Genomic DNA, 15,219 nt, shown 5'->3' on the forward strand with positions numbered 1-15,219 from the left:
CAACCTCTCAGTGGTAGAAGAGGATCAGTCAGGGGATCACGAAATTCATTTGAGTTTATTGTCTGGAGAACATGAATGTCTGCACACATCTTGTATGGCAATCCGTCCTTTGTTGTCAAGATATTTCAGTCTGGATCAAAGTGGTGCAGATGGTCGACTCACATCAAACCCTTTGGCTCAAACAAGAAATAAAACTGCTTTTTTTTTTTTTTTTAATCATCTGCAATGCAGAGTTGGGTACAAACAGGAAGAAGATTGCACCTCAGCATTGAGGAGTTAATTCCTTGTCAGCGCTGTTGTGGGTTTTGTACAGTATATAAAGGATGATAAATGTGCTTTTTCACAGTTGAAAGGCGGCTAATGGAGCAGGCAGACTTGTTAGACAAAAGGCAGTTTAAGAAAGGACATGAAAGACACAAAGGACATAGAAGTGATCCTGAATTAACTCATCCTTCACAAAATGACAGTTTAGACTGAGAGAGGTGTGGTACTGTTAAATGATTTGCACAAAATGTATCATCCTACATATTGTGAGGAGGATTTTCAGTCACTCTACAAGCTTGTCTTTGTGATGGCACAGTATGATCACTGGTATTGTGATGTGTCAGTGACTCATTAAATATACAGATGACAGGAGGTTTAGGTAACAGCTGTGGAATATTTTGTTTTCTTGCTTCCAATTTTTGTTGGTTTAGTGTATCAGAGTTGTTGGTGCTTTAATGTTGAATATCTAAATAAAAAGAGTCAGATTTGTTATATTTAAGCTTTGCTTCTCCAGCATGACACATGCATTGTCTTTTTGGCTACCTCTATAATGTATCATTTAGACCCATTAGATAGATAGATAGATAGTTACTTTATTAATCCCACAAGGGGACATTTTTTCACTACAGCAGCATTAATAGGTAGAGTAATAAAAAATAACAGAGTAAAAAATATGAAATATAAAAATGCACAATATATACAATGAAATAGAATAATATTAAAATGAACTAACTAAACAACAGTGCAAAGATTTAACCAAACCAACAAACAACAGTGTAAAAGTGTTATAGTTGTGAGATTGATTTGGCCAGAGGTGATTTATTATAAAGTCTTGTCTTGTCTGGATGAGTCTGTTGGTAAAAGCTCTACAGTGAACTACCACAAAAGTCAAATACAGCATTAGGAATTAGGCATTAGGAGAGTGAACAGTAAACAGTGAGGCTGAAATCAGTGAGATCAAATTAAAAATAGTAGTACTGGTTTACATGCATGCATATTCCCGTGGTAACTGGCAAATTGAATCATTGTCATTGACAATGAAAACTGCTACAATATGGAGATGTAATTACAGATCATAAATACATAATGACTATTGATAAATAGATTCAACCATAGGCTTTGATTTAATTGAAACTGTACAACTACAGACGTCATGGCTTATTGGAGAGTAAAGTATAAACATGTATGACTGCCTTACCAAATAGAAAGGATAAAAACCATCAAAATGCACTTTTCACAACCCTGACAGCCCATATGTTGTCAGTACTAAGAGCTTTTAACTGATCATTGGTGAATTATTCATTAAAATGTATTAAGACATGAGTAAAGGCACTGAAGTGATATACTAGAGCGTGGCATCTTTATATCAGCCTGCAGAATCAGGTGATATAGCATTTAAGTTATCATTTTGCTTGACACCGTCTTCTGTCAGCTCTTTTTAAGTACTTATGGGCTTAACCACTCAGCTCTCTCGGTACAAGTTATGGCTGTTTAATCCCATCAACAACAGGGATTGCTGTCAAAGTATCATTGAATTTGACAAATAACAGAGGGAACACAAATGGGATTCAGTTGAGGCAGGGTAAAATGTTGATTCATGACTTCTGAAAACCCCACCGGCTAACTTTCTCAAAGCTTACAAGACTCTTCTGACCAGATTAATCTTCCGTATACTTTGAACCAACTTTTCCTCAGGCAAAGCAACACAACACGTCTCACTAAGGTATTACAGTTCCTCCCCTGCATCAGTTAAGATATGCTTTGTGCTGGAGTTAGTATGGTTAGTCTGGCTGCCGTCATCCATTTTTCTCTGGCCTTTTTTTGCTGTTGGATGATTGAGTTCTTACCAATTGAGGTTTACTGTACTGAGCAGATAGCACATGCCACTGTCTAATTTATTTTACTCCTTCACAGGGTCCACGGATTATTTAATACCTCCTGTCCCAGGCTCCTGATTGGGTCTTTCCTGTTAAATGAGGCAAGGCAACATCAGCATACACAGTCATATAAGAACACCATCCCTGAGGTCACCCTTCCTTACCAGTTGATTGGTGTGACTATTTTTTAATTTGTGGTAAGTGTCTCAGAGGTTTGACTCAGAGAACATTTTCTGGTGCTGTGAGAGTGTGTGTGCGCAAGAAAAGACAAATACCACTTCTTCAGACCCTGACCTCAATCCTGATCATATCCTGATCATAAGTAGCCTACATTATATGGGTGTATATATATATATGTATGTATGTGTGTGTGTGTGTGTGTGTGTGTGTGTGTGTGTGTGTGTGTGTGTGTGTGTGTGTGTGTGTACAGTGGGTACGGAAAGTATTCAGACCCCTTTAAATTTTTCACTCTTTGTTTCATTGCAGCCATTTGCTAAAATCAAAAAAGTTCATTTTATTTCTCATTAATGTACACTCAGCACCCCATCTTGACAGAAAAAAACAGAAATGTAGAAATTGTTGCAAATTTATTAAAAAAGAAAAACTGAAATATCTATATGTATGTGTATATATATGTATGTGTATGTATATGTATGTGTATGTATATGTATGTATGTGTATATATATGTATATGTGTATATATATGTATATATATATATATATATGTATATGTGTATATGTATATATATATGTATATGTGTATGTGTATATGTATATATATATGTATATGTGTATATGTATATATATATGTATATATGTATATGTGTATATGTATATATGTATATGTGTATATATATATATATATATACATATATATATGTATATATATATGTATATATATATATATGTATATATATTGTATATTAGTGTTGGAAACGTTGTTGGATGCATAGACTGATGGCTGAGTGGACATTTGGATCAGACTTTGAATGTGCCTCCGCGGCCGCCGTACTTGTGCCTGAAAGTATCGTCTAGTAGCTGTGCTAACCACTAGCTAGGTCGAGCTATGGCTGACTATTCTCACGTAAAATCAACCAAACTGGTTTTGAAAGGTCTTAACAAAGGGTAAGTGTTTATTTTACTTAGTACCACTGATCACTAACGTTACAATCTTCAGTTCAATCTACGACTAATTTACGGAGGTTTTGTAGCCTATGCTAAAGCTAGCTGTAGCTAAAACATTAGCGTTAGCTTCGTGAAACACCTGTAAAGCTACTGTTTATTTCTCTAAAAGCCGCTCTTAAACGTTTAACTATCAGCATGGAGGCAAAGGCTGTTCTTAGCAAACACATTATCGTCTTGTTTAACTAATGCTAGTTAACGTTAGCTAAACATCAACTGTGGATCAACCATGAGCAAGCTAACTTTAATTTGTCCAAAAGCAGTTTAAACGTCAGCAGAATCGTTAGATATCCTCAGGTTAAGCCATTGAGGTGCATGATGATACTAACCATACTAGCCTGAAATGTTATATATATATATATATATATATATGTATGTGTATGTATATGTATGTATGTGTATGTATATGTATGTGTATGTATATGTATATGTATATACATATATATATGTATATATATATGTATATGTGTGTATATATGTATATGTATATGTATATGTGTGTATATATGTATATGTATATGTATATGTGTGTATATATGTATATGTATATGTATATGTATATATGTGTATATGTGTGTATATGTATATATGTGTATATGTGTATATATATATATGTAAGCCTGAGCAACAGGCTTACCTACTTTTGATGAAGTACATGTAGAAAACGTAGTCGACGTATTAGATTATAAATCACAGAAACTGTTGAGAGGAAAACAAACAAAGAAAACTCAGTCTCTAGATTGCAGAAGGCTTAATCAATTTAAATTTTTAAAAACAACAATATGGGATGAGAGGACACAAACAGAAAACCCCAAAACTCCCCTTGAACTCTTTTTTTATTTTGAGGCATTTCTGGGTTTCATATTCACAGGTTATAATTAACAATACATACATAAAGTTAGGCGTAATTTACTTTATTGTTGGGTGGTATTTTTATTACCTTTTTTTTTGCAACTCTTGAAATAAGACAGAGCAGTGGTGTTAAGTTACTCTTTTAATTCAGCTCATGTCCTAGAACCATAATTCTTTTCTCTTTTTTTTTTTTTAAAGCAACGATGACTCAATGATTTGTTATTGACTTTAAGAGTCTTTGTGCATTATCTAAATGTGTTCACTTTCGACAAATAAATATGCCAGCCCAACAACTTTAATGTTATGGAAATGCTTGCAAGGCCTAATTGTGTAATTCAACATTTAGCAAGCTGAACACTAATGAAGACATGTTTTATTCTATTTGTTCACAGGAAAAAGAGGAAGCATAAAGATAAGAAGAAAAAAGCAGGAGATGGTGAAGAAAAAGCTGATGTTATTGGTATGTTTATGTACTGTGTTTTTGAATTGTAAAAACAAACCAAAGACTCTTGAGAACCTGTTTTTCTTTCCATTTGTTTTTCCTGATATGATTTTTTTTTTTTTTTTTTTTACTAAAGTGCAACAATTGTACTGATTGGATGCTGCACCTTACGGTTGCTGTGTTGCCATGTATTGTTGCATCTTGTGACATTTGGGTCTTTCTGCCCTGCAGGTGGTTGGTGGGCCATCAGCAACTTTGGGGAAATATCTGGAACAATTGCCATCGAGATGCAGAACAGCGCTTACATCCATGCTCTGGATAGTGGCCTATTCACACTCGGTGCACCACACAAAGGTGAGAAGACGCAGTGGAGAGTCTAGCCTTTCACGCTGCTCTCGTGGGTTTTACTCATTTTGATCTAGTTTATACTAATATTTCTATTCAAGATTTAAAGTTTTGGTGAGTTATTTTCTGCTGTTGCTGGCTGTAAGATGGCAACAATTTATAAAGCTTCTGGTCAATCTAAATATTTGCTAGAGACTCATTGATAGCCATCCATAGGGAACAATTGTCCCACTGACCCGTTCAGATTTTAGTGCTTTTTTGCTCTTAACCCGGGTCATTTTCTGAGCCTGAGTAGGACACATTTTTAAGTGTTTATTTAATAATATTATGATGTGGAAGATGGAATAATGCTGTAAAATGCCCAGGTGTATGGCTGCTCAATTATTCAATATTATTGTGTTTCAAGTTGAATTGTACACCGATGATATGATCATGTTACCGTTGATAAGTCGATCAAGACCAAATTAAAGGGCAACTATTTTGATAGTCCATTAATTGTTTTGATCATTTCTCAGTAAAAGTACCAAACATTTGCTGCTCCCAGCTTCTCAAAAGTGAGGATTTTCTTGCCAACAACTACATTTTACATTCTTTTTCACAATTACATTATGATCATGTAAACATGATTTACCTTCACCCAATACTCATTTTTACAGAATAGAGCTTGAATGCATCACAAGTTAACCCAATGCAACCTCCATTACCATTAGCTACGTCAAACGCATGAATAGATCCATATCAGCCAGCCTTACCCAGGATGATGAATCTATATATGTAGCACAGAAGACGTGAGTGGGACTTTACCTGGGAGAAATAGCAAAGCAGGATTACAATGCAAGAATAGCACCATGTGGAATGTAAGCCGTTATGCATTTCATTTTGTCTGCAATTTAGATGAAGATGCAAATTCTACATCTGCTTGCTTAGACCACAGTTGTACAAACTTGAAGAACTTAAAACTCAATTTTGAGTTTACATTTACTGTAGGCGCCAGGCGTTGTGGGGATGACAGGGGGGGGTTTGCCTTCAGTCCACAAAGCAGTAGCCTAAGTATTTAAGTAGTAAATCCAGACACCAGACTCCATACGGCTGAACGGGGGTTGAGTTAAGGGTAAGGACAGAGCTAACTCTGAGTTTTCGAGTGTTGCTCTGAAAGAGACACGACTAACAAAAAAGTCAGCCCACGTTTTGTGAGAACCAGTGAAAAAATGGCTGCTAGATTGAAACATCCCAAATCCCTTAGTGGTTCCTCCTCATCCTCTGCATGCACATAAGCTCATTTCCAGGAGATGAAAGTGGATGCGAGCTAGCAGTATTGAAAGAGACGTTAGAGATTTTCCCCTCTTCGCTGGATTTTTCTGCAGAGCCGCCACTGTCTGGATGATGCAGCGTTTTAGAAGACTGCCAAAAAAGTGTTCACATTCACCCTCAGGTCAGAGGAAACATGCTGATGTTCTCTTAGCCAACTCCGAGGGTCACCATCTGACATATTCCAAAGATAATCCGCCTTTTGAAGAAGCAGGGTGTGTCACATTTTCCCTCTACTTTATTAATGCGTTCCTCGTTAATGTCTCGCAGGCTCTGCGCTCCCTTGACCTCGCCTGTTTGATGCACTAGAAATTGTGCGAAACTTTGATTTATTGCAAAGGACAGGAAGCGACCTAATCGCAAGCAGGTCACTTAATGAAATCACGGGAGAACTCGGTAGACCTCGGCACAGAATAGAGAATTGAAATGCAACGCAACAGTTCCTTTCGTGTCTTATTTCAAATGCCTCCGTGCTGCTGCAACGGATCCAGATGAGCACAGCGCTGAGTAGCCGGAGGGTTTGCATTATTAATTACAAGGAACGCATTACTTAAACATGAAGCAGCTCTCAAGTATAAACTTACCACGAGAAAAGAATTATGCACATTTTAATAATGGAACATCATTTTTACACCGTAATTAATTAAACACTAAATGATTGTTTTTGTGTGGCAGAAGCTTTTTCTGTCTAACCTAAAAGATCAGTGCCCAAAATATATATATATACCTTTTTTTTTTTTTAACAGGTAGAGAGAGGCCCTATTATTCACAAATCTAAAATAATCAAAAAATTCTGTATATAGAGCAACATAGAGCCATTTAAAAAGCAATACTAAGAACCGTAAAATCTTTAAAAGGTAAATGTTTTTTATGTGTTTCAGAGGATGAAGGACCCGACCCCACAGAACAGTTTACTGCCGTCAAGCTCTCAGACACAAGGTGGGTAAACAAAGACAAACTGCTGATGGAATTAGCATCCACAGATAATCCTTCGCCAACAGATTTAGTACTTCGCTTCTGCAAGGATTCTTTTAGAGAAGAGTAATTTTAACCTGTCCTTGTGGAGGTGTGACCTATTCTGGAGCCATTTCTTTAGCTGCGAGTCTTAGATTAACTCTAAACTAATATTACTAAACCTAAATACTCTGTAAAGCCAGGGAAATAACTCAGTTTTTTTTTTTTAAATAAACATCAGATTAGCCTGTTCTGTTGTTTTGAGGCATTGAAAAGGCCCGTGTCAGTGTACTGTCACCGTAGAATTCCATCACGTTGTTGCAGGATAGCCTTGAAGTCTGGATATGGCAAGTACCTGGGTATCAACTCTGAGGGTTTGGTCGTAGGCCGCTCTGACGCCATTGGCTCCAGGGAACAATGGGAAACAGTCTTCGAGAATGTGAGTGGATCTTCTACAGCGTCTATAGTCTTTGGCATGTCTTGGCATGTCTCCAATGGGGGGGGGGAACTTCAGTTAAACAACAACAAAGTCATTGGGCCATAATGTGAGGCCATCTTCTCTTTAATACAAGTAGGGCTGAAACGATTCATTGATGAATACATGAGTTGATTAACAGAAAAGTGATCAGCAACAATTTACTACTATTGTCATTTTTCAAGCAAACAATGCAAACATTTCTCTGGTTCCAGTTTCTTTTGTGACCATTTAATGCATTTGTTGGTCATATATGATAATAAACTGAATAATTGGCGGTTTGGACAGTTGGTTGAATAAAACAAAACAAACAAACATCTTAATATGTTAACTTGGGTTATTTGAATATAGAGACGGACATTTTTCACAAACGTGAAATGAGAAAATAATTTGCAGATTGATCGATGATGAAAATAGTCACTCGTTTCAGCCGTAGGTACAAATCGTGCAAGACTGCATGAATGCTAGAATAAATATTGTTATTGAAATTTTTTCTATTGATGCACATATGAACAACAGTTAGTGACTGAAATGAATACAGTCTTTGCAGCAGTGGCGTACTGTACCGCTGTCCTCTGCCTTTCACGTCTCGCCTCGTGGCTGATTTAGAGTGAAGCCCACGAGAGAGAGAGAGAGAGAGAGCACTCAGCTGTAGTAACTGTAAAAACAACCAATTCATTATGCAGAACGCGTCTACCTTATCGCTGTAGCGCACTGCTCGCCTCGATGCTTTGGTGAACCTATAAACAAGCTGCCCGGCACAACCTTGAGACTCTTTTACATCAAATATCAGGTGACCTTTTCATGTCTCTCACGACAACCAGTCCTGCTGCAAATCTATCTAATCAACCGCCTTCTCCTCTCTTGTCTTCTTCCTGTTCTGCCTCAGGGCAAAATGGCTCTCATGGCAGCAAATAGTTGTTTCATCTCCTACAGTGAGACTGGGGACATCGAGGCCAAGACCAAGACGGCAGGGGATGGCGAGATGGTGAAGGTGATGTGTAAATTGGGTTCCTTCCACAAGGTTGCATGTTAATCCTTTTTGCTTTAAGCGTGCCGTCTCTGTGGGGTCCCGACTGTTGAGATGGAAGGGGGAAAATGTTTGTGACCTCACTTCAGGGGGTACACGGCATTGATATTTAATGCTAAGCTTCTCCCTCTTTCTCTCTTTTTTTTTTTTTTTTTTTCTGCAGATCAGATCCAGTGCGGAACAAGAGATCAAGCGTAAAGATGACATCATAGAGGCAGACAGGGGCAACGTGAAGTCTTGTGAGGTCAATTATGTGTAAGTAACTTCCCTTTTTATGTGTGCACAAGCAAGCCCAATCAATAGCAAATGAGGGCATCTCTCTGCATATAACTTTTAATTTACTGTTTGACCATTTTCCACCAGGTTCAGTTTCCCCTTTTGTGCTGCATTTAATGTGAAATTTAAGAGCCAATCAGGAGTTCTTTCACCCAAGTGCTTTCAAATTAGGGCAGTGAGGGGAGGCAGCCGCTGTTTTATAGTTTGTTTACATGCGTGTTAAATACACGTCCACCGAGGGAAAACACAGATCTGAGGGTTGTGGGTTGATTACCTGGATAGAAAACCATCAAAAAATGCCACCAGAGTATTTTCATATGATGAGAAACGTGTGTCCTAGATGCTCACCAGTCAACATGTATACACAGTAATGCTATCACTGACAGTGTTGAATACATACAAATAATACAAACAATCACACATACAAACCATAATAAATAAATAAATAAATAGATATACTAATAAATAAAGTCACATGACCCCCATAATTAGTTTTGGTCAGTTGATGATAATTGGTTTACTAAAATGCCTCAGAAAAAATCCATTTACATTACAAATTATTTTTAGTTAATTGTTTGAAAAGTATATATCGAATGAATTTATTGTCAGTTTAGCATAAACTGTGTCTCTTGCTTTCCTTGAAAGTGGCTCCAGGAAGTGACTTTTTTTAAGTGGTATTTGTCTTTAAGCTGTTGTCACATTGTATCAATAACTACAGTTTTATTTCACAGCAGCTTGACGTTTTGTAGTTTAAGTAGTTTACCTTTCAGCCTCCTCTGAAATGAGTGCTGAAGCACTTTATTTCGACTGAGGAGAATTTAGGGTGATTTCCTTCCCCATTATCTCCACACCGTGTCAGTCTGCACCCACAACATTTTGACAACAAAATCACCGGATGTGAGATGAGGCCTTTGAGCTACTCCCTCATCAGTCCTCCGCCTTTAAAGATGCAATTGATGGTCTGCTGTTAGAGCGGGAAGAGAGCGCGAGCAACACCACATATCAGCTTCGGATGCTGCAAGTGTTTCATATACAGTATATACGGCCCGTCTGCAGCTTATTAAGTTCAAGGCAATATGTCTGAAACAGTTTTCTTGCTTGGCATGCTTTGGCTGGTGTTCCGGCTCTATTATTTGTTTCAGATGAATGCTGGGGAAATGGACTCATCATGTTGACATGTTGATAATGGCTGCCCTTGAGCCTGTGTCTTGATGTAGTGTTTAGCGTCTAAAATGCCTTTTAGGATGGAGTGCAGCTTGGGGATCATAAAACACAAGCAGAGCAAAGAGAGACTAAATATCAAAGAAGTTTCTGGCTAGATGCATACTGGAACACATTGTTAAGATTGCCTACTTTAGAATAACTTTTTATTTTATATTTAAATATTTTAGGATGTCCTTTGCACATATTAAAGGGGAAATGTTCATGAAGGTTCACACTGACAGGAGGATAAAGTGCTCACAGCCTATCACACGATGCAGTGGTACCTTGCTAAATGTTTATGGCAGAGCTTATTTAGATACATGTGCTGCAGGGACGACGTGTTTTTGTGGGCCAAGCTAACGGAAGTTAGCGTCGCACTGGTGCCATCGATCAAAATAAAATGGCATTTTTCTATTGGATTTTGGAGTATTGCAGAAATGAAGCTCTTTGGCAAACACAAGTTACAAGTTTTGTTCAGCAAGGTAATCTCAAAAATAACACTTTTATACTTCAAAAGGCAGAATAATGTTTGCCATGATAGATAGCGGCCTCATTTAGCCACTTGTTAGCGACCACCTTTTTTAAGACGACTAAAGGCTTTAAAATTAATAAGTGGAATTATTTTTTTTTTTGAGGCATCTAACCAAAAAAACATTTGAAAAACCCATTAAGATTGAAATTAAATTGGCAAAAAAAGTAATAATTTCTCGGTTTTAGGTCTCATTCCTGCAGAACTCAAAACATTTAAGCCTAAATTTTGATTTACACTGTCATTAACAAATTCCACTTCCAGCCATAGCTGAATATTTAAATAATAATACAGTCTGTGTTGGTTTGTGGCAGCTTGTTAGCTTAGACATTCAGCTTAATTGCTATTTAGCTGCCACTGTCACCATTTAGATATTCTGCTTTAGTTAATACTTGGCCTTAATGTTTGGAGTTCTTCTCAGAGATTTAGCTTCTTAGAGCCTCAGTGCCAGTTCTCCAAAGAGGATCAATTGTGGAAATGTGTTTTTATGTATGTGTGGATCGGGGTGGTGTGTCATTTGCCTTTGCACTTCCTTTGGTAATAGTCTTATTAATGCTGCTGTGTGAATTACAGGAAGAAGTTTCAGAGTTTTCAAGATCGGCGGCTCCGGGTCAATGAGGGAGACTCATCCACGCTGAAGAGAGCCAGAACAGACGGGAAGTTTCACGAAGAGTTGCTCGACAGGTGCGGAAATATTAGTTATTTATTCTCAAACACCTAATTCACTTTGTCTTATCACTCTTCCTTAATTGTTCCTTCAAGGAAATGTTTACATGAAGGTATAAAATCAAGCTGCAAATTCACAGCATTACATTTTTTATTTATATAAAATCCATCAAAGTACTCCAGTACACAGTGATATACAAGGCCAATCAGAGGCTGGCATTTAGGTTTAATTTCTGAATTAATAAATACAAACAAATTGCAAAGCTCCTTATAATACATTTCTAAATAATGTGTCTGCTATTGTAATTGTTTACCTTTAAACACCTTCCTACATTGATATATTTGTGTAGACCCAGACCAGCCTCCATTTCTTTTGTGTTTTTATTTGCAGCATTAGATGTGTTAGTTGAACATGTGGCAGGTAATTGAGGTGGCCTCCCTGCTGTCATTATAACAGATTGAGAAATCTATTCACATCATCAACCTCACAGTAATAAGAAGTAGGAGATGTGAGAATTCATGCAGGTTAACATATTTCACACTCTGTGTCAACAAGCACTAAACAAAGCTGCATGGACGGTATAAAAACCCAATTATCAGTTGTTTATCAGAACAGTAAAACATCTTTCTATAAATAGACATTGAATTAATAACAGAATATAAATTGATTGCACTGACATGTTGTTGCACTGAGTGAATGTTTTTTTCTTTTTATTACAGGAGAAGCAAAATGAAAGCAGACCGGTACTGCAAGTGAAGACTCAACTGTGTAGGTTACTGCCATGTCTTTGTAAATGTCTTGATTTTAAAGATTTGGCCATTTGATCTGATTTCTGTTTTGTTTTTAATATTTTTAATAAAATGACATGGTCAAATCTGCTCTATGGTCTCCGTGTATTTTTAGCAGCCAGTTGAATGAATCTTAATGGTGACATTTATAGTATTCAGATGACCCATCGGCCTATGTTAGTTAACCATACATTTACTTTGCTGTGTCTCATGGAAGAGGTACACTAACCCTTTAAGTAAAAACATTGATACAACACTGTAAAATAAGTACAGAATTATTAACAGCAAAACAAAGTACTCAATCTGCCGACTAATGCCGTGTGGTTGATTCATCATATATGACATTAGATTGTTAATACTGTATACTTAATATACAGTTTGCTTGTGGTTCATAACCTGGTGGTCAGGCTTCCTCCAAAGGGTCACAAGATGCATCTGAGGGGTTGTGGAATGATTACGTGTACGAAAGATGAAAAAAGGTTAAAAATGTGTATTTTCTAAGACTTGTAAAATATGAGGTTATTTGGGCATAAAACGTTTTTTTGAATCAAACCATCTGAAAAGTTTAAAGGGGATATTATTATGTTACAACCCGACTCAAAGGCTGCCACATAAATGTGAGACCAGACAAGTGTAAAAATAATAAACACATTTATTTAAAGGATAACAATACAAAACAAACACGGAGTGTCTGTAATCAGTAATGTCAGCATGTGTGGAAATGTCTGAAACAAACTAAACTATACAGCAGCCAAGGAAGAGACCGTCAATGTTCAGGTGGAGAGACTTTAAAGCTGGAACCACAGCAGCCTCGGGTGTGGCTCATTAGCTGACGATCAACATCCTGAAAGACAGAAAAGAGACGGCAAACAGGGCACAGACCCCCCCCCCCAGTGGAAGGGAGGGCTCGGAACAATTAGAGGAACTAAACCAGTGATTCTGTCAGGGGGTCTGCGAAATAATTTGATATGAATCCTAAAACTGCTGTTTCATTAAAAAGTGCAAACCTACAGATGGGGACCATTTGTGGAAATAAAATGATTATATTGTGTCCATTACTCCCACCGACTTATGAAATAGCAACTCTGATGTGATTGTGACGCACAGCAATAAATAAGTTCATTTTTTTAAGCTGAAGCACTTACTGAAAGTCAGCTTTAGACTAGTACATTTAAATGTCTGGATTTATTAGGACTGTGCCAGTCTTGCTACTGTTCATTTCCTGATGGCTTTTTTAAGTATGAATGCTGTCAAGTGAAGTCCATTCCATTTATAATAAAATGACCCTCTGTATAAAGTAAATAAGTGGTATTAATATGATTCCAAGTGAAACATGTTTGTTTATCTCTATGAAACAGGTCTGAAGTATCTTTTGGGGTCTCATTTTTTATAAAGGCTCACAAGCCCAAAAATTCGGGAATGACTAGTTTGATATGTTACAAGGTATTGTATTTAATTTGATTATGTTTTATGAAAAATCATCTGAAAAAAGTAACTAGTAACTAATTCTGTCAAATAAATGTAGTGGAGTAAAAAGTACAATGCTTTTCTCTGAAATACAGTGGAGTAGTCTGAAGAAGCATACATGGAAATAAGCAAAGTCCCATAAAATTGTACTTAAGTAACGTTACAGCCCCTCAGTAAATGTACTTAGTTACTTTCCAACACTGGTTTGTATGTTTATGTGAGTACACACAGTGTATCTCGCTGACCACACAGATTCCACACAATGATTTATGTGATTAGTTTACAACAATTGTCATATGTCTTCTTTCTTTATAGATTATATTATTGTGATTCTTACCATCGCAGTTGGTCATGTTATGTATTTTCACTTCCGCATGGACACTACCACTGGGGATCTCTTTCGAGGGGTGTTTTTGTATCACTACCTCACTATTTTGTCGGAGGTTCTTGCTTTTATGGCAAATAAAAGGAACGGATTTTTTTTATATTTAATTTCTTTGAAAACGTATGTGAATAATCCTTCATGTGTGTAATCACTTATTGATATTTATTTGTACAAAAGCATTGTATGCCGCTACAGAACTTCCGGTTTCCCTTCACATATCAGTCAAATTTCCCTGTCACGCGGTAAACAGCAGCAGCCTCTTGGACGAGCAACAGTTTGAGTGAAATCCTCCAAAAATGTCTCTCTGTGTTTTAATAATTGTAGCGGCTTTATTTTCCGCTACAACGACACAGTTCATCCCACCGGTAAGCGACATTGCTGCGTAAACATTATGCTGTTTAACATGTTCGTTTTGAAAAAAGCTGCGTTGATCTGTGTTTCTCTGAAGTCACACACAAACATTTCATGTCTATTTATTTACAGTATACAGAAGACTGTCGTGCAGACATGTATCCACCGACGGGCCCCACGTGAGTGACATACGTGTGTAAAAGTCATTTTAACGGCCCCACGTGAGTGACATACGTGTGTAAAAGTCATTTTAACGAGTTAGCTGATAACCTTCGCTTGGTAATATGTTGTTTTCCTGTTTTGTGGGCTGCTGTAGTTTTCTGGAGTAATTGGATTAAACTGTGATTTACTTGAGACAGAATTAGCCAGAATGGCATCAGCAGTTAATTCAAAATGCATAAATAAAAATGCACCCCTAGTCGGTGACGTTTTGACTCTGATGTTATCATAATCAGGTTCAGAGGAGCGGTCCGTTGGTACACAGTGGACCTGGACTCCCCGCCCAGCGAGAGATGGACGGCTCTAATTACTGACAAAAAAACTGATGTAAGAACGAAGAAGTACTTTAAACTAGCCTCACAGAAATATCGCCTGTTTTATTTATTTGACTCCTGATCTTTTTCTTTGAAGCTGGTCAACGTGATTCAGGCCATCAGAGACTTGGCCAACGCTTTTGTTCCCAGTGGAAGGCTGATTGAGCTCGTTGACATTACACTGGTGAGTGTTATCTCTCTCTCTGTGTCTCTGTGTCTCTCTCTCTCTGTGTCTCTCTCTCTCTGTGTCTCTCTCTCTCTGTGTGTCTCTCTCTCTCTCTCTCTCTGTGT

General features: G+C 37.3%; 2 protein-coding genes across 2 annotated transcripts in view; both read left to right on the forward strand.

Annotated features, from left to right (window-relative positions):
- Window positions 1-3,153: 3,153 nt before the first annotated feature.
- On the forward strand, window positions 3,154-13,277 carry frg1 (FSHD region gene 1). The gene is made up of 9 exons (XM_031863383.1): window positions 3,154-3,266; window positions 4,568-4,635; window positions 4,849-4,971; window positions 7,152-7,209; window positions 7,549-7,663; window positions 8,589-8,693; window positions 8,893-8,984; window positions 11,311-11,421; window positions 12,124-13,277. Exons 1-9 carry the CDS (start codon window positions 3,208-3,210, stop codon window positions 12,158-12,160), a joined length of 768 nt encoding a protein of 255 aa, XP_031719243.1. The 5' UTR covers window positions 3,154-3,207; the 3' UTR covers window positions 12,161-13,277.
- A 999-nt stretch (window positions 13,278-14,276) lies between these two features.
- Window positions 14,277-15,219, forward strand: part of asah1b (N-acylsphingosine amidohydrolase (acid ceramidase) 1b) — a 9,650-nt gene continuing 8,707 nt past the window's right edge. The window contains exons 1-4 of the mRNA XM_031863119.1: window positions 14,277-14,409; window positions 14,528-14,574; window positions 14,851-14,941; window positions 15,026-15,112. Coding sequence (XP_031718979.1) covers window positions 14,341-14,409; window positions 14,528-14,574; window positions 14,851-14,941; window positions 15,026-15,112 — 294 coding nt within the window. The 5' untranslated portion in view covers window positions 14,277-14,340. The remainder of the gene's footprint in view (window positions 14,410-14,527; window positions 14,575-14,850; window positions 14,942-15,025; window positions 15,113-15,219) is intronic.

Source organism: Anarrhichthys ocellatus, unplaced genomic scaffold (assembly GCF_004355925.1).
Source record: "Anarrhichthys ocellatus isolate YVR2014 unplaced genomic scaffold, GSC_Weel_1.0 scaffold28, whole genome shotgun sequence".
Classification (NCBI taxonomy): domain Eukaryota; kingdom Metazoa; phylum Chordata; class Actinopteri; order Perciformes; family Anarhichadidae; genus Anarrhichthys; species Anarrhichthys ocellatus.